We start from the raw sequence: 20274 nt of genomic DNA on the forward strand, positions 1-20274 counted from the left end.
TTTCACTATTTGAAAATGCGAGGTTTTGGGGCAGAGCAGTGGAAATCCTTGGGTTTATCTTACGGCTAACTAGTAGCAATTATGTTCAGCATCTCAGCTATATACCACAAAGTCATAAATTGGGACTTGGAGGTGGTACTCCGAGGGAAAAGAATACAAGTTAAGCTGATTTATTTATAAGCTTTCTTCCCTGGATTGGTTGTGTTAAAGTCGCACTTTCTTGGGTGTGACGCTCGGCGACAAAAATCTTCTCAATGTGTACTTATTAAGTCTATGACTTTAAGATGTGGGATAACGGAAGAGTTAAAACGGTGTTAGGGAAAGCGGTGGTTTTTTCTAGATGCTTTTATTGCAGAAACAAGGGGAAATTGACAAATAACCTTCCCAGAGGTTTGCCTGAATTGACAATCCCACAGAGCACGGAGACCTGACACTCTGACAGATGCTTTTGCTGCAAGTCCGCTGAGGTGGGCGGGTCCCGGGAGCTCAAGGCTGGGGGTGTGCCCGAGGGCGGGCTCAGGGCTGCAGGGCGGAGCCGCGGAAGGCGAGAGGCAGCCTGGGAAGTAGCGCCATATTGGCGGTGGCCGCGCTGTATTGTCATAAATAGAGCCGGTTTTGTGGTGTTTTCACTACTCGGTTGAATGCCTCGGCTGTAGAGAGTGAGGAAGTGAGCGAGCTACAAGCGAGCGAAGGGAATTGGACAGAGGAAGGAAGAGAGGGCAAGAACAGGACCCCAAAGCGAAAGACACTCGCTGGAGAGAGACGCAGGAAGCGATGAAAGAGATGTCTGCGTAAGTGGGGGCGGCGGTTGAGGGCGAGGTGGAGAGAGGTGCGCTGAGGTGGGCAGCCCCGGCTTCCAGCCCCTGCGCCCGGCACCCTGCGCAGCCGGCCGGGACCTCTGCTTTCCGCTGCCCGCCACTCCGCAAGGGCACCTCCCCTACCCGGGGCTCACCTGGCCGCCCGGCGGGGATTCGGGAGTCGCCGTCAGCCCCCTGCCGCCCGCCTCTGAGGACGCCCCCAGACCAGGATGAGGGGGAAAGGCGCGTGTGGCTGAGGAGAAAAAACGGTCGGTCACTCTCCTGCCCCAGCCGTGTCTGAGCCCGTCTGTTCTGTCTGCATTGGCGCAAATACCATCCCCCTGCCTCCCCTCCTCCCGGCCGGACCCGCTATCTCTCAGGTCTTTCGGAGAGGGACTGACCTAGCGGAGCCCCTAGGTTTGCGGTTGCTCCAGGAGAAAGGCTAAACCCTCTACCCCGTTCCTTCCCACCGACCCACAATATCTACCGGGCTGTATCTATCCCCTGCTCACACTTTGATAAGTCGGAAGCAGTTTCTGTACTTGTCAAGAATTTATTAGAATTTCTTACCTTTCACTTTATCCGGAAATAATTTCAACATACAGAAAAATGCACAGAAAAACAAAACACCAATTGTGTGTAGCCACCACCCATTTTTCCCTAAGACTAACATGGGGTGTGTTCTTAGCTCTTTAACCTTTCTTTCTTGAAAAGAAGTCAAGCATTCCAATACATCTCAAGACTCGCCTATCCTTTCTCTGATTGCATTCACGACGCTCTTCCAAGGCCCCAGAGAACTGAGTTTGGTGTTTCTTGTTACTGCATTTTTAATGTTGGTAGTACCTATTCCTGTGTCCATAAAAACTGTGTACCTGTTTTAAACTGTTTATAGAGTATTTATTATCAGTTACTAGTCTTCAGGCTGGTTCTTTAGAACATGATCTCTCTGACCTTTTGCTATGTTAATATTTTCATTATTAATTATTTTTCTATTAACTAATGTATTCCGTTTATAAACACAGCCCAGTGTAGTACTTTTAGTGACTATTTTGAGCTATTTAAAAGTTTTTTATAGAATGTCAGTGAGCATTCTATTTACCTATCTTTGTACCTTCAGTAACATTTCTGTAAGGTTTTTTTTCCTTGTAAGTGAAATTCATAACACTTTTTGAGACCTACTTCTTAGAGTTCCTGTTTGGATTGATTTTGTGAAAATCTGTCTGTGCCGTGTATTAATCACACACAAATCTGCTCAGACAACCTTATCTCTCTCTCATAGATAGATAGATAGAACTTGAAATAATTAATTGAGGTTTTGTTTGTTCTACAACAAGATAAAAATGGGAGAGAAATTAGAGGTTTTTTTTTTTTAAATACTCCCTTATATTTCATTAAGTCATTCAAAGGTATATAGGCTGTTTGTTGAGATGAGGTTTCACATGGCCATGAGCTTGCTTCTGCCTCTACCTCTTGACTTGTGCCACCAAACCTGGCTAAGCTATCTTATCTTCTCTATTGTCCTTTCTTTCTCCCCATTCTGTAAAACCTCCAGCTGATAAACATGTTTTAGTTTGTGGACTTACAAGCCACTGCTGTTTTGTTAGTTCGGTTTTTGGTTCAGAGATGGAACTCAGGGCACTACACATGAAACAGTCTGTCACTGAGGTACGTCTCCAACCTCAAGGCAATTTTTAAGCATTTAAAATGCAAAAAGAATTAACTACAGTTGTATTTTTGTGGTGTTTAAATTTTAAATTGATAAACTTGGACACAATTTGTACAGTGACTAGTTTAAAGCAATTGGCTTGTCTATCACATTTACTGATTACTTATATAAATATGTATACTGTAATTAATTATTATTTATCACAGTTGCCCTACTGTGCTTAGAATTAATTGTAGAGCCAGGCATAACACAGACCTTTAATCCAAACCCCATGAGGCAGAGGCAGGCTGATCTCTGAGTTCAAGACTGGTAAGTTCCAAGACAGAGTTATATAGTAAGACCCTGTTTCAAGAAGAAAGAAAGAAGTCCTAGTGTCCAGTTATACCTTTCTTTGGTGAGAAAGTATTGCTATGTAGCTCAGGCTTTGCAGATTCTTCTACTTCAGCCTTCTGAATGAAGGGAATAGAGGCATGGGCCACTATGTCTGTCCCATTTAACCTCCCTCCTTTCTTCCTCTGTTATTTTTTTTTAAAGAGCTAATTTTCTCATTAAAAGACTGCCTTTTGAGATTATATTCTTACTGTTATGAATAGTTCTTTATGCAAATATGAAGAAAGGTGGTTAGGTTGAGAGTATATACTCATTTTTATTTTTGCAACAAAATTTACCCCATATCTTTTAGTTATACATGTAGTCAGAATTCTGTGGTGCTTTATTGAAGATTGTAATTTTCTACTAGTTAAGGGCAATTAAGGGTCATTTGAACCCTTCAAAATTTGCTGTTTAATGTAAAGAATTTGACAATTATTCAGTGTGGAAATGATATGAGTTCCAATCTAAAATGAAGAATATTAAGTACAGACACAAAGTGTTAGAAATGTAAACTCAGGTTCCAGGAAAAGATGTTTGTGAATGTAAGTTTCTCCAGGGACTAGTTGAGCTTTCTTTTTAAGGCTAGATCATGTTCTGAGAACCATATGATGGATGTTTTGTTCCCTTACTTATAGGAAGACCATTGTTTTACTAACAGTGTCTTTCAAGTGTTTGACTTCTTTTCAAAGATTCTATAACCTAGATAGTATTTGACTTAGCCTGCAGGGAATAGTAAAGGGAGCCCTGGCATAAAGCCCATTCAGGGTCTTTGCAGTTAAACTGAGTGGTGTTGATACAATTGTCTTGATTCCAACACATACTGCTTTGGGCTTGAAAAGACATCCTGACCATGGAAGCTGGAAGCTGTATGAAAAACACTTCATAAAGACAGAATACCCGCCTTTCCTTTTCTTTTTCTTTCTTTTTTTTAAAATGACTTCTTTGGTAATGTTCCACAAACTTTTAAGTGGCTCAAATAACTTAAGAGGGTCAATGTGTCCATATGAAATGATACTTAAAATTTTTTCACCATTTCTTTTTCTTGAACAGAAACACTATGCTGGACAGCCAGCGTCAACAGAAGCATTATGGAATTACCTCTCCAATTAGTTTGGCATGTCCTAAAGAAATTGATCATATTTATACACAGAAATTAATTGATGCCATGAAACCATTTGGAGTATTTGAAGATGAGGAAGAATTGAACCACAGGTATATCATTGAAACTATAAAATACTTTTACAGTATACTATTTAATCATTAACTTATACATATTGAATACCCAGTGATCACTGCCATAAAAATGCTACCCAAAAAGGAAAATCTTAGTTCTCTTGGGACTTAAATTTTTAATATGGATTAAAAAAGGAGACTGTCAAATAAGTACAATGTTAAACATGACTGAGTACTGGTGTGAAAAATAAATTTGAGGGTAGAAGTCTTTTTTTGTTGTTGTTTTTTTGAGACAGGGTTTCTCTGTGTAGCCTGGCTGTCCTGGAACTCACCTTGTAGACCAGGCTGGCCTCGCTCAGAAATCCGCCTGCCTCCTGCCTCTGCTGGGATTAAAGGTGTGGGCCACCATGCCCAGCCTGAGGGTAGAAGTCTTTAGAGAAGACCTCATTGAAAGGAAGGGAGCCATGTGTATGTTTGAAGGAAGTGTGCTCCGGGCAGAAAGTCTAAGATGAGTGTGTAGTTGGTATATTTGAGGGGTAGGAAGAAACTTAGGACAAGGGCACCTTGTAAGGCACTATAAGATTGTGGAAATTGAACTCATTAGGGTTTTGAGAAGGAGATTGGCATGATCTGACTCGTGTTTTAGCAGTTACTCTGGTCAGTGTGTTGGGAATAGTGTAGAAGGGAAGAGGGGTCAGAGGACAAGAGTGGAAGGAGTTAAAAGGTCATTATAACAGCCCAGGTTGGAAGTAATGATACCTGAAACCTGAGGATGGCAGTGGAAATAATAGTGTAGTTTAGATGTATTAAAGGTAGGGTTCTTTTAGGACAAATAGAAGCAGTTTCCAAAGAGGAGTACAAGATTTTCAGTACCTGCATCTTACTGGATGGAATTCCATTTTCTGGGGAAGACTGAGACAGAAGCAAGTTTGAAAGAATCAGGAGATAGTTTCTTATTTATAGGATGCCTAAACGCATCTCTCTCTCTCTCTCTCTCTCTCTCTCGTTCTTTTTTAATGTGAGTTGCCATTGGTTTTAAGTTTAATAATATCAAACTGCATTAGTTAAGTACTATTTCATAAAAATTAGCCAGTAATTAACTTACCTATTTTAATTATATATAACCCCAGTACCAGTGAGAGTACCAGTGAGAGTACCAGTGAGAGAGAATCTAGTCTCTAGTATCACAGTGAGTTGATGTAATTCTGTTGTAAAGCGGACTGACAATTCAGTTTGCCTCTGTAGCCTGATTGAAGGTAACTTAGTGATTTATATTAGATTTTTTAATATTTGAAGACAATTCAAAGACCAAACTATTATCCTCACATTTATCATGTCTGGCACTCTTAGATCTTTCAGATGTATGAGGTATCAACAGATGTGATAGCATGGACATATATATATATATATATGCATTTAACAGAGCATCAACATCAAGTTTCTACCTGTGTGTTTATTTCTTTAATGTTGTTTAAAAGTTTAAAGTTCTCATCTTTTATTATAGGCTGGTTGTTCTTGGTAAATTGAACAATTTAGTAAAAGAATGGATTTCTGACATCAGTGAAAGTAAGGTAAGATTGAAACTGCATAGAATTCATTCACTGTTTTTGTTTCAGTATCATCCTAGCAACGATATATAAGAGCCAAGTTATCTTAAATACTTTAAAATAGATCCCGCATTTCTGAATAATATAACCTTATACGGTATATAACTGTCTACTTTTGTATCTTTGGAAGGATGCTTTTTGCCTTGCTTGCAAAGGGCAGTTTTCTTTTCCTTTGTCTTTTTGCAGAATAGTAGTGTGTGCCAGGTTGTGGGAAATGAAATACAGGTTCAATCCATTAATTTTGACTATCATATCTTAACAATTATATCAAATCTTTATAGAAACATTTCATTTTAAATAGGTATTATAATTTTGTAGCTCTCCATTTTGGTTTACAATAGGTTAGCTACTGGTTTCCATATTGAACATCAGTAATAACAAAAACAGGCTCTCTGGCATACTTGGGAATAAAGTGATCCAGACAACTGGATTTCTAGGTAAATGAGGTTCTAACCCAGAGATAGCCAATTGTGGTGACAAGTCTATAAAAATGTCTAATTTGACTCCTATGTACCAGGCCAGAGTTTCCAGTTTCAGGAGGTTTTACTTAAAAAGCCAGACTTTAGATTTACAATGTATTCCATCTGACAGCACTGGGCTTGTTCTTGAGCACAACACAAAGAGGCTTGGATGAGATCAGGTTCCTGTTCTCCAGCACCTCATGGCCCCCAGGATCTGTTTTCTGTGTCATGGTGACTGCCATTTATCCATGTTTCCTGTGTGGAAATCTCTTAGTTGCACTTTCTTGGCCCCTCAGACATAGAAGTTTGCAAGTCCTAGTTCATAATTATGGAACTTACTCAGTTTCCTGCCTTTTTAGAGGGTTTGGATTATGAGTTTTCTTTATTGTTGCATGAGTATTTTACTGACTGTACTAGGATGAGGTTGGGCATGTTCAACTAGGTGGTAAAACTTTTTATTAGTCAGCTTCCTATCCCTATAACTGATTCCTGAGATAGACTACTTAGGCAGAAAAGATTAAGCTAGCAAACAGCATTGGAGGTTCAGGTCCAAGCTCAGACAGCTCCAAGCTGGGGTGGTAGTGGGAGGCAGGGGCCACAGAGGGCTGTGACAGGAGTGGAGTGAGGGTCAGAGCAAGTGTCACACTCCACCTAGGAAATAACCAGTGAATCCAGCAGCATCCCCTTTGAGGACACTCCTCTGTGACCTAAGATCCTCCACATCCTAGTCCCAGCCACCTAGCCTCTTACGATCCATACTGCCATCCTAGAACCAAACCTGTTACCATGGAACCTTGAGGAAACACTACTCATATTGAACCATTCATTTATTTGTCCATTCACCGAGTGGCTCTAACTCTTAGAGTTTAAGCAGTAAGCAGTTTTGTTTGTTCATACAGTAGTCTCATATTTCCCTTACCAGTGCTCAGTTTAAAGTAAGTATCTCAGTATTTTCTGTTAGAATTTTCAGTTAGAATTCTCTTTTTAGTTACAATGAATTTGTAAGGTTGGTTCTTTTGACTTAGAATAAGGTAATGAGCCACTAAAGACTTAGACTTTAGTCATTAAATTTAATTTAATCTTTACATTATTTACTTTTGTTGCCAAAAGGGTATCTGGCTCATTTCAGATTTGTCAGGAAGGGTTATATCAGAAGCTAAGGTTGTTGGATACAGTAGATTCTGGAGGTAATCAAAAATTCAACTATAACAGCTATCGAGTAGATAAAGTAACCAGCTATTGTATCGATATTATACTGTCATTTATAAATATTCTAATTTGGGAAATAGATAACTAAGGGATTTAAGCTAAGCTAAATCAAAGATCATTTGATAATTGTTGAGATACTCTAGTATTTTTCACAGATAAAATTATCTTAAATTCTGTAGTTGTATAAAAAAAATATTGTGCCGGACGTGGTGGCGCACGCCTTTAATCCCAGCACTTGGGAGGCAGAGGCAGGTGGATTTCTGAGTTCGAGGCCAGCCTGGTCTACAGAGTGGGCTCCAGGACAGCCAGGGCTACACAGAGAAACCCTGTCTCAAAACAACAACCAAAAAAAAAAAAATTGTATCCTATAATACCACTTCTTATAAAAAAAAATGTAGGAATCATACTTTCTTTTTCTTTCTTATTTTCTTTTTAAGGCAGGGTCTCACTATGTCACTCTGTTACAGAACTCTCTATTGTAGACCATGCTGGCCATAAACTCACAGATATCTGCCTCTGACTGATACCCTTCCAAGTGATAGGATTAAAAGCATTCACCACCATCACACCCAGCAAGGACTTTTTTTTCAACATAGAAAGTAAAGTGATATATTTTTAATGGTCTGGCTTATTTATCTTTTTTATTAACGTGAGCCTTAATAATTTTATTGGCTCCTTCCTAGCTAAAATTCTGAGATTCTTGAAACATTCCTATGCATGAAACAGAGGAGTAACTGTGTCTTGTTGTGCAGGTAATTTTCTTCAGGTTTGTCACCAGAACTGTGGATGGGGAGATAAAGAAGAGTAGCAGATCCAGTTCTCACCTCTGACAAGTTTAAGTATAGTTGACAAGCTCAGAGTTATATATTAGAAAGATATCTCTAGAAAGAGGGCTCGGTTGATAGAGTGATTGCCACACTAGCATAAGGGCCTGAATTCAAATCCCCAGAACCTGATTAAAAATAAATAGGTGAGGCTGAGTATGGTGTGCATGCCATTAATCCCAGGACTCAGGAGGCAGAAGTAGGTGAAACTCTATAATTTCAAGGTTGGCCTGGTCTATAAAGCTACAGAGGATAGCCAGGATACAGAGAAACCTTATGTCAAATAAAAGCAAACAAACAAAATAGCTAGGTAGGTAGGTAGATAGATAGAATAGGTAGGTAGGTAGGTAGGTAGGTAGGTAGGTAGGTAGGTAGGTTGATAGAGTATGGCACCATACTCTTTAACCTCAGCTACAGGGTCAGTGAAAGATCCTGTCCAAAAAAGGAACAAGTGAAGAGTGATCAACAAAGACACTTGACTTGACCTCTGACCTTCATTACTCACACAAGAACACACACACTATACCCACTTACACACAACAAGTAAATGTAGTGTAAAATAACTTAAAGATTTTAATGGCAAAGGAACACAAAAGAAGAAGCTTATTATAGAGTTGAAGATAATCAGGAAATGCTTCATAGAAGGAAATGAAAATTAAAATGAACTTTGAAAGATGGGTTGTTAAGAACACTAGCTGCTCTTGCAGAGGACCCCAGTTCAATTCCCAGCACCCATACAGTGGCTCACAGCCACCTGCCTATAACTCCTCTTCCAGGGGAGCTGATCTGCTGACCTCCACAGGGACTAGGCACATATATGTCTAACAGACATACCATACGTTTGAGTAAAATAAAATAAAATAATGAATAAAGAAAAAAGTGGATAGTATTAAGGTACTGATGGGATAAGAAAGTGAGCATTCAAGAGAAAGACAGTGACAAGTGATGTGGGAAGGAGGTTAGGTCATGAAATAAGTTGGCAGTTTAAACATGAGGAAAGGAAGACTATAGGAGCACATTGTGGAGATTTTTAGTAGCAAGCCCAAGAATTGATACTTCAATAGTTGAGAAAAATGCACTGGTGGTTGGCTTTATGCAGGTGGCTCATAAACTAGAATAGGTGAGTATTTACAACAGTAAAAGAAGGCGAGGGGCAAATGTGTAGTTTTGGATAATAACTCTTATAAACTTGAGAATAAGGGGAATAGGAATTGAGAAGAGAAGCAACATCTGTGAGGAATGTAAACTAAAAATGTATAAATGATACTGACTATGGTAATGCTGGCCTGTGATCCCAGCACTTGGGAAGTAGAGACTAGAATGTTAGAAGTTTGCTTGAAGCCAGTCTGGGCTACTGGGAAGCCTGTCTCAAACACAGAAAACTCACCCATAAAGGGATAGTGATGATACATTGGCACAGTAGTGCCTTTAGGGAACAGAAATAATGAATTAGAAGGGCTATCTGGTGTTTACCATGGAAGAATGTTTAAAGCATGGGTATTAAACAAATCAGAATAAAAGAAGAAATATCTAGTAAGCACTTGGAATTGGCCCTGGAAAGAGGTAAAAGTAACTTTTTAATTATGATACAATCAAAGAAATAAAAGTGAAATCTTTCTATTTGTTCTCATAAAATGCCTCCATCAAGAATGATGTAACAAAAACTAAAGAGAAGACGGGGATTGGCTGAGACTTTTACTGGAAAGAGCTGCAGTTCATTAATTTGATAGTTGAGTTCCTTAAAGGGGCCTTAAAGTGCTTTTACACATCTCTTCAACAGGATTGGCAAATGTACAGTGTATCAGTTGTGTAGTAACAGCCTGGAAACTTTTACATGTTCTTTATGCAAAGTAACTTAAATGATTGAATGCCTTTTGCTTTATTTTAGAATCTCCCACCTTCTGTTGTGGCTACTGTTGGTGGTAAAATTTTCACATTTGGATCTTACAGGCTTGGAGTACACACCAAAGGTAATTGCTTTTTAGTTATGTTCTAGTGATAAGAATTTTTAGGAAACCGTTTTACTTGTTAGCGAGTACTGAACATAGTTCCCATATCTTACTACCGTTAATAAACACTGTCTTATACTCATCTTTCATACCTAGTTCTGCATTTATGTTTATGTAAACTTTAATGAAAATATAATTTATCATTCTTAATAAGAAGTAATTTTATTTTTGTAGGAGCTGATATTGATGCACTTTGTGTTGCCCCAAGACATGTAGAGAGATCAGATTTTTTTCAGTCCTTTTTTGAAAAATTAAAACATCAAGATGGCATTAGAAACTTAAGAGTAAGTATCTTTTGACATCTCATATTTTGAACATAGAAACAGCTATAAAAGCAAGGACTTAGAATTAATGACATATCTCTGAGTTGCTGTATCTTGCTAATATCATGCATAAGCATCAGGAACATGGATTTTATAGCTCTGTAGACACACCTGTAGCTCTGAGATCTCAGTCAAGCAGCGATCTGTCTGAGCTTGGTTTTCCATCTATAAAAGTAGAGAATTAGTGATAATATAAGCTAGTTTTGAGGATCAGACAGCTTATTGTAATATTTGATAAGTGATTGATGTATATCCAATTGTGGGTGATATGTGTGAGGTTCAGTTAATAACTATGTGTATATCTAGCCCTTCATTGACAAGTAACATTTCCATTCTAACAAACTATAAAACACTGACCTCAGTTCTAACAACATAATTTTGTATATTTATAACTGTCTGGAGGTTATCATATGCTTGGGGGGGGGTGTTTATGGAGGCCACAGAGCCTCTTATTGGCCCAGAATCATCAACAAAGGGTACACTTTCACTGGTCAGTAAGCCCTAGGGATGGGTCCTCCTACTTCCTCCCTAATGCACCGTTGTGCCCTGCTTTAGGATCTGTGGACTGAACTCTTGTCTCATGTCTGCAGGTCAAGTACTGAGCCAGCCCCTAGCACACTTGTTTGATAAATATTTTTTTAAAAATTTTACACTAATGCTTTTTGAGTCTCATGCATCCCAGGCTCAAACTCATTGTGTAGCTAAAAATGACCTTGAACTGTTGATCTGTCTCCTGAGTACCAGGACTACAGGAGTGGGTCACCATATATTTTATACTTAATACTTTTTGTTAGTAATCAATTTTCAGTTAAGACTTCAGAAATGATATCAAGATAACAACAGTTCTATTTTAGCATTTCTGACAGATATTCTTAACAGGATAAGTTAAATAGCAGGCACAAACCTGTATGACCTAAATAAAAGGCTAACCCGTGTGTGTGTTTTTGTTTTTTTGTCTTCCTCTCTTATAGGCTGTAGAAGATGCTTTTGTACCTGTTATAAAATTTGAATTTGATGGTATTGAAGTAAGTGTTTAATATATTTTTAATTGTACAATTGAAATATTTAACATGTTTTGTTTCAAAATCAGACTTAGCATGGACACGTTTTATTTGGTTTGGTTTGGGTTTGGGTTTGGGGTTTTGAAATAATCTCACTAGCTGGCCTCCTGAGTGCTTGCCTGGTACTAACCACAGTTTAAAGAATTTAATAGTAGTCTTTTCGCCTTCTTCTAGTTTCTCTTGACCACTCATCATGGAAAACTTACAAACCTCCATTTGTTTCCTCATGCTTTTTGTACAGAACCTTTCTCATTCCTATAATCATCGAAAATAATTGCACTATTATAATTTTGTTTGGAGCAGTGTTGTATTTACAGTATTATCTTAAAAACAGTTTCAAATCTCAGTATTGATTATACTGACTTACTACAATTCCTTTGCCCTATAACAGGTTTTTCACTTGGGAGTTAGTGACTGTTCAATTCTGATTGGTTGTCATACTTATATCTAACTTACTCAGTCTTCTATGGTTGTCATAATCTCCTTTAAGCTAAGACTTATCAGCATCTTGAGGGAAAGCCCGCTGGGTCTTCGCCCTGTTCTCAGCTGAGTGTGGCCCATCATTTGTGTACAGCTGTCATCCTGTCGATCTCACTATGATCTTCATGGAAGTTTCTCTCCCTACTCTAGAATTTCCTTCTTTCTTGATATACTACCATCTTACTGGAGCTCAGCCATTGAATGCCTAAATAAGAATTTGTTTTCCTTATCTTGCATGCTTAAAAAGCACTGAATCCATAGTTGTGCTGAGTGCATCATTCTACGTAGGAAATGATTTTTTGCATCCTCAAAGGCCTGCATTGTCTTGTGGCCTCTGCTGTAAAAAAACATATTACTGTTTTGACTCTTTCTTTGTATATATGGTCAGTTTTGTCTCTTGTTTTATTTAGTTGTTTTAGTTTTATTTTGTCTTTATACTTATAGAATTCATGATGATAATATGCTTTGGTATGTGTTTTTAACTGATATGCTTGGCATACAATAGTCTTTTAGAATAGGCCTTCAGTTCTTGGAACTTTTATTGAGTTCTTTTGGATTCCCTGCCTTTATTTACACACAGGTCTTTTTAATGGAATCCTAAAATTTGTATGTTGAGTCTCCAGAGATCAGCTTTCTTTAAAAATAAATAAATAAAAGCACACACATTTTTTCCTTTACTTAATTAACCACATCTTAATATTTTAATTCTTCTTCTGGTTTTTTCCCTGTCTTTCAAGCTTTGTAATATCCACTACCCTGTTTTTAGTTTCTAAAAATACTAATTATATTTTCTAAATGTTCTTTTAAATTTATCTATGTATTTATTCATAGCTACCTGTTTTTATTCCCCAAATAAAATGTTTAAATCTTAGGTCACTGGGCCTGTTAGCATTTGCCCGTGTGCTCTCCAGCCTCCATGACTTTTGCTGATGTTTCTATTGTCTGTTTCCTAGTGGATTATGCCATAAACTCTAAGAAAACTGAACCAAAACCAAAACATTTCCCAGTATCTTAGTTGAGTTTCAAGAGAAGTAAATGTGTGTTGTATCTTCCATCTTTATTTCAAGATATGCAATGACTGCCCCACATTAGGTCACCTACGTAGGCCTCCGATGTTTTAGTAGACTATCCCAAACTAATAACTGGGACTTTTTATGTTTGGAGTTAGGGTCGGGGAGAATGGACCAGGAGAAGTAAATCAGTCTCTCTTCTTTTCTATCTCTTTCCAAAGATTGACCTTGTCTTTGCAAGACTGGCAATACAAACCATATCAGATAACTTAGACCTAAGAGATGACTCTCGCCTGAGAAGCCTTGACATACGGTGCATTAGAAGTTTAAATGGTAAGTTCCTATAAAGAAATCTTAGATTCCTGCTTGAAAACAGTTTGGTAAATAGGGCCTGTAGTTGTAGACGATTAACTGATTAATGTGCTCTAAAGATTGCCCTGGCAGCAGGAGTTCCTCACTACCTGCCCCAATGTTCTGGATTCCCTAATGAAAGACACAAACACAGCTTTATATTTTAATATGCTTTAACCAGCTCAATGGTGGAACCACTTCCAAAGCTCCACATGGCTAGCAATTCTCCCCTTTGATATTCCTAAATTATTACTTACTAAAACCTATATTCCATCCTGGCTACCCTGGCCTGCAACCCTCCATTACTCTTACTTGTTGGCTGTCTCTCTGTCCTGCACTTCTCAAGCCTAATCTTTCTGCTTCCCAGGCATGGTAGTTCTATCCTTTCTTCTCTCTCCATCCCCTTGCTGAGAATCCTAAAGTCTTGCCTCTGTCTCCCTGCCCAGCCGTCACTGGGCACCTGCAACTTTATTTACCAATCAGAACCAACTGGGGGCAGAGACCCTCAGCATCTTACATGTGGGATTCTTGTGCAGTTTGGGGAGCCCAGTTACCATAATACAAGCATTAAACCAAATCCACAACAAGAGCCCTTTTATAGAATTGTTAATGGACTATTTTAAAGACTTGAGCAAACTAAAAACCCAAGAGCAGCATGGAGTATAGCTCAGTGTTAGAGCACAGGCTTAGTGTGCTCCAACACTGTATTTCATCACCAACACCAGAAATCTTAAAGTCCTGGTTTTCTTTATAAAAATAGTATGATTAATTATTTTTAAATTCTTGAAAGATTATGTTTGGAGTTGTGGTTCATAAACATATTGGTCTCAGAAGGCCTGTAAAGATTTATTGAGAACCCCAAAATATTTTTTCATCTGGATTATATGTTAATATTTATCATATTATGAATAAAAATGTTTAGAATATTTATAATTTACTAGAAGTAAAAATCAATTATAAATTAATAATTTTATATGTAAAATGGACTTTTTTTCCAGATTACCCTATCTTCTTCTATAGTTAACATATCACCTAATATCTTGTTTATATTAAACTATAAAAAGAAGTAGAATTATTCTATCACATTAATATCTAGTGATCTCGTCCTTTTGCCTTTGCCTGACTTTTTGTTGTTGTTATATTTTTGTTTTTTGGGTGTTTGTTTGTTTGTTTTTAGCTGTCATACTCTGGCTATTTGGAAAATGTTAGTTCACAGTTATTTTTATCTTCAAAATGTTAACACAGATTTCATTATAACTGGGTTTTAAATTATATTGATTAATTAATATTAGCACCAGTTCTGTCATGAGAGTCTTTAAAGTTTTATAAGCTATCAGGTTCGCAATAGTAGATAAAAGTGATTTATAACTAATTTAACTTGAAAGCTTACTCTTATCCACAGTAAATAGTATCATTGTTTTCCTTGAGGTAAGGAACTTAGTTTACTTTTCAGAGACTACTGAATGCCCAGTTGTGTAACCTTTTTTTATCTTTAGTCATAATTTCAGGCAACCCAGTATTGGTTGAAAATAAGGCTATTTTAGCATGCAGCTGAAATGATGACACACCACTTTCCTTTTGGTTGTTTTGTTTAACTGGGAGCCTATGAGAGTAGTGAAGTGTGTTGTACACTTGTATACTTTGTTGCCACTGCTGTGTTTGACCTCTAAGGTAACACTGTGGTTGCCAGTGCTCCACCAAGGCAAATGTTAGCACACAGTGAAAATGGTAAGGAAAGAGAGAGACTTCTTTTTTTTTTTTTTTTTTTTTTTTTTTGGTTTTTCGAGACAGGGTTTCTCTGTGTAGCCTTGGCTGTCCTGGAACTCACTTTGTAGACCAGGCTGGCCTCGAACTCAGAAATCCGCCTGCCTCTGTCTCCCAAGTGCTGGGATTAAAGGCGTGCGCCACCACGCCCGGCGAGAGACTTCTTAAAAAAGTAGGTTTACCCTTACAGGTTCTTCAGGTTTAAGAGCCAGTGATTTATAGTCTCCTTTCTTTACACTGTTGTTTGTTTGAAACCTGGTTTTTCTGTGGAACTCACTCTTAGACCAGCCTGGCCTCAAACTCGGAGATCTACCTTCCTTTACCTCAAGAGTGCTGAGATTTAAGTCAAGCACCACCACACCCAGCTTATTTTATTTTATTTTATTTCATTTTATTTTATGTGATAGTAAATTACACTTCTTTGTGAAAAGGTTTCTATTAAGAAAGTTTTATAACTTGGAGACATTATGATTAAATCATATACACAGGAGACCCATCTGTTCTTCAGTTGAGAGTCTGAAGGTTAGGAGACCATTTCAATTAACTGAGTTTTATGCCTTAGTGAAAAATCAATGTTTTGTCTTTTTCAGGATGTAGAGTTACTGATGAAATTTTGCACTTAGTGCCAAATAAAGAAACTTTTAGACTCACCCTAAGAGCAGTCAAATTATGGGCAAAGCGTAAGTATCCCAAGTCCTTTATGTGTCTTTTTAAATTTTCTGTTGCCAGTAATTGAAACACATATGAAAACTCTGACTTTATTGATGTTGAGGGTTGATGGTCTGTAAACTTAGAAAAGCATTACACCTGTTCTCAGGTGTAATGGTGTATGTGTCTCTCTCTCTTTGTGTGTATGTATGTATGTATGTACATACATACACATATATGAGAGAGTGTGAGTGTGTTTGTGTATAGCTTATAAAATGCCCTTTGCCTAGTTCTGATCTGATATAGGACATTCTGTATTATTTATCACTATAGTCAGACAGTGCTTGACAATGGGGAGATGAGGGCTGAAGCAAGGGCTCAATGGTAAGAGCACTTGGTGCATGGTCTGAGTTTGAGTCCCCAGCACACGTGCAAAAGGTGAGGCATGGCCATGTATGCCTGTATCCGTAACCTCAGCACTGGAGAGCTAGAAACAGGAGGGTCTCTGAGGCTTGCTGCCTGCCTAGTACCCTAGCTTCAGGTTCATTGAGATAAAGCTCAAGGGAATCAGTGAGGGAGAGATAGAACAAGATACCCAGAGGCCTTCTCTGCCCTACATGTGCGTGTACCTGTACACACATGGTCAACAAGACTAAATAACCACATACACAGGATTTTAAAAGTAAAATAAGAATGATGATACGGTCTGAAAAATGAATCGATAGGTGATTTTGTACCTATGAAACAAATAGAATGTGCTCACATACACGTAGTTGGTACAGTCTACCGTTTATCTCAGCTTTGTGAAAAGCTATTGACCCTAAACTAAAAACCTATATAAAGCCTTTTACCTGAATAATGTAGGCCTTTGTAACACAGTGCTAAGTACTTTCATATAGAAGATACCTAGATATAACAACATATAGCAAAAACACAAAGTATGGTTTAGATGAGAGACATATGATAAATGGAAATTGCTGAAGGCAGAGTTGATCTTAGTGAGTCAGTGAGTGATTGCAGATGCCTGGGACATTAATATCCACTACTGTAGACTTTATGACTCACTGACTTATAAAAAGTATTTTCTTTCTTCAATAACATATTTAACTTATTGTAATTTTTTAAACTTAAATTAAAAAAAAAATTTAATTCCTTTGTAATAACACAAATTGGGCATGGTGGCAAGCCAATAATTCCAGTGTCCAGTAGACTGAAGTTGGAGGGTCACATATTCAAGACCAGCAAAACTTTGTCTTAAAAACAAAACCCATTTATGCAGGCAGGAATGATGGTCTCCACCAACGTTCCCAGGTCCTCAAAATGCTGAGGATGATCACGGGATTAGTCATGAATTAGACGCCAGCTGCCTTTCCACTCCAACAGTGCTCTCAAGTTTCTTGATTTTTTTTCTTTCCTGGTGTTTCCTTTTCTCTTACCTCCTCTTCAGCTATGCATTTTTTTCATCTCCATTATAGTGAATTTTAAGTGACTGCCATTATATATGTGGTTGTTCCTTGACTGACATCATTACTTGGCTCATGACTATACTGAAGCAACTAAGGAACTGAATTTTTAAATTTGTGTTTTACTTCATTGGTATTAAAATAGAATGATTCCCAAGAAAGGTAAAATAATGTTCATTTAAAAATCTTGTCACATCACTATTACCAAGGCTATGGAGCACTCACAAAATTGGATCTATCATGACTGCCCTCTGAAAGACCCAACAAGTAGCTGAAAGAGTCAGATGCAAATATTTGCACCCAACCAATGGACAGAAGCAGCTGACCCCTGTTGTTGAATTAGGGAAGGCTGAAAGAAGCTGAGGAAAAGGGCGATCCTATAGGAGGACCAGCAGTCTCAATGAATCTGGACCTCCGAGATCTTTCAAACACTGGACTACCAAACAGACAGCATAGACCAGCTGATATTAGGCCCCCAGCACACATACAATAGAGGAGTTCCAAGTCTGTGTTCATTCAGAGATGATGTACCTAACCCTCAAGAGACTGGGAGTTTTGAGGTCAGATGGGGTGGAGGGTGGGGGCATTCATGTGGAGACGGGGTGTGGTAGGGAGGAGGTATGGGATGTGGAGCAATTGAAGTGGGGGAGGGGAGGGGTGGGAAATGGAATATGGAGTATAAAAAATGAATTACAAATTAAATTTAAAAAAATGTTGTCACATATATCGTCTTACCATTCCTAATAGCTAAAAGAGTAAACACAAGCCACACATTCATACTCTGATGAGTGACTATAAAAACATGGCAGGCATATCCTTGCTGTCAGATCCTGGTTTGCAATAAAATGGAATGCAGTGCTGGTAAATGATACAACATAAATGAATGTTGACACCACTTAAAGTGCGACAGAAGTTACCCAAAAGTCAACATGCATAGGCTTTGATTTATATGAAAATGTCCATACTTAGGACAGATGTATGAGATTGAAAGTAGGTGAGTGGTTGTTTAGGTCTGCAGGTCCAGAAGAGGGAGTGGTATGACTGGTTGGGTTTCTTTGGAGATGATGAACTATCCTAGACATGGTTGTGGGGTTGCACAACTCTGAATATACCAAAAGGTGTTAAACTGTATAGTTTAAATGAATCAGTCTTACGGTGTGAAGTTTGCGGGGGAAAAGATAGCCATGTGTTGCTTGTGGCTACCATATTGAACAGTGGAAGGCTTAAATGAGTGTTTAAGCAGGTGATTTTTGCCTGTGGCCTTAAATACAATAATGTAATTTGTATTGAAAGGATAACATGAACAATTTATCTCTCTTTATAAATCAAACACTGCATTTTTTTCAATTTTACATGCATAGTTTTTATGTTTAAATGGCCAAACTGACATTTTTGTAGGATTTCCCTCCCTCTTTGTGTGAGACATAAAATAATAGCACATTGTGTAATAAGGGCATATTAATATTAGGCTTAATGAGATATGGTAATAGTTTTCCATAAATTTCTATAAAAATATCATTTCACAGGTAAGTCTAATATCATTCGTATATTCTTCACAATGAGAACTTATCCAATTTCTATGAAATCCTGATGTTTGTTGCCAATTTTGTGATTGGTTTTAAAATACTCCTCATGTATACAATTGTTAGTGAACTGTTCTTTCTTACCTACTTACCTCCAGATGTCTTTCCTTCTGTTTATTTCTCTTTAACTGCAGATACTTCGGGGGGTGAGGGTGGGGCACTTAGGAATAATTTCAGTAGAATTATTCAGGATAGTTGGTAGTAAAGCAGGGACTGACGTCTTTGTATGTACATTAGGGGACAGAGCAGAGAGCCACAAGTAGAAGCCAAGGTTTGCTGACCTACTCTGAGCCTAGTGTTTGGGTTCTGCTAATCATTTCAATTTTGTGTTTAGTTTTATGAATGAAGTTATCCTGTTGTATTTCAAACATAATAGATCAGAATAATAATTAACAGATGTTCATATTTCTAGGTCGTGGTATTTATTCCAATATGCTGGGATTCCTTGGTGGAGTCTCCTGGGCAATGCTGGTTGCCAGAACTTGCCAACTGTACCCAAACGCAGCAGCTTCAACTTTAGTTCACAAGTTTTTTTTAGTTTTTTCCAAATGGTAAGCATATATATTTTGACTAATTGTTAACTTCTGTGAATGTGTAAAAAAACTTTTGAAATTTTAAGAACTATAGCCAGGCATAGTGGTTTCTGCCATGAGAGCTTTAAGTAGGACTTTTGCCATGAGTTTGAGGACAACCTGGGCTCCATCGTCTATTTTAGTACTGACTATAGAGAGAAATGTTAGGGAAAACAAACCTATGCATAGATAACTGTGTTGTTTTACATTCATTAAAAGCTTTAAGATGTATTTATCTGAGGATGGGACAGCCACCTGACACACTTTCTTTTCTTCCTATAACTGATATATAAAATTGTATATATTTATGAGGTGCCCACGATATTTTGGTAGTGTACATTATACAATCAGATGAAGGTTACCATGTGTGTCTCCTCAGACCTTAACCTTTTTCCTTTCTTTTTGGTGAACACAGTCTCTTAGCTTGTTGAAATCCATAGTACAACTAACATTACTTGTAGTCATCCTCCTGTGCAACAGAACACCAGAACTTACCGACTTTAATATCCATTGCCTGACATTGTCCTCTCCTTCTCTATCCTGGTCTCCGCTAGCTGCTAGTCTACTTCCACCTTCTATGAGGCCAACATTTCAGATTTCTCTAATGAGTGAAGGAAAATCCTGTGCCTTATTTATTTCAGTTAATGTCATGGCCTCCAATACCATCCATGTTATCACAAATGACAATTTTGTTGTGGTTCCCTTGGCTGTCCCTCCCCTCCCTTCTACTCCCCACCAATGTTTTGGAAAAAGGGCTTAACTTTGTAACCCAGGCTTATATACAACTTGAATTCCTCTTTCTTCAGCCTTCCAAGTATTGGGATCACAGATGTGTACCACCACATCTAGTTTTGACTCTTTCCCACCCCTATTTGATTTGATTTGATGTATGTGAGTGTAT

The 20274-nt window shown here is 38.0% G+C and overlaps 1 protein-coding gene across 1 annotated transcript in view; it reads left to right on the top strand.

The window, feature by feature from the left end:
* Positions 1 to 391: 391 nt before the first annotated feature.
* Positions 392 to 20274, top strand: part of Papolg (poly(A) polymerase gamma) — a 33240-nt gene continuing 13357 nt past the window's right edge. The window contains exons 1-9 of the mRNA XM_021175987.3: positions 392 to 791; positions 3886 to 4047; positions 5513 to 5579; positions 9998 to 10079; positions 10293 to 10402; positions 11413 to 11466; positions 13214 to 13325; positions 15698 to 15787; positions 19214 to 19352. Coding sequence (XP_021031646.1) covers positions 775 to 791; positions 3886 to 4047; positions 5513 to 5579; positions 9998 to 10079; positions 10293 to 10402; positions 11413 to 11466; positions 13214 to 13325; positions 15698 to 15787; positions 19214 to 19352 — 833 coding nt within the window. The 5' untranslated portion in view covers positions 392 to 774. The remainder of the gene's footprint in view (positions 792 to 3885; positions 4048 to 5512; positions 5580 to 9997; positions 10080 to 10292; positions 10403 to 11412; positions 11467 to 13213; positions 13326 to 15697; positions 15788 to 19213; positions 19353 to 20274) is intronic.

The sequence above is a fragment of the Mus caroli genome, unplaced genomic scaffold, assembly GCF_978045245.1.
Source record: "Mus caroli unplaced genomic scaffold, Mus_caroli_1 scaffold_13, whole genome shotgun sequence".
Lineage (NCBI taxonomy): Eukaryota > Metazoa > Chordata > Mammalia > Rodentia > Muridae > Mus > Mus caroli.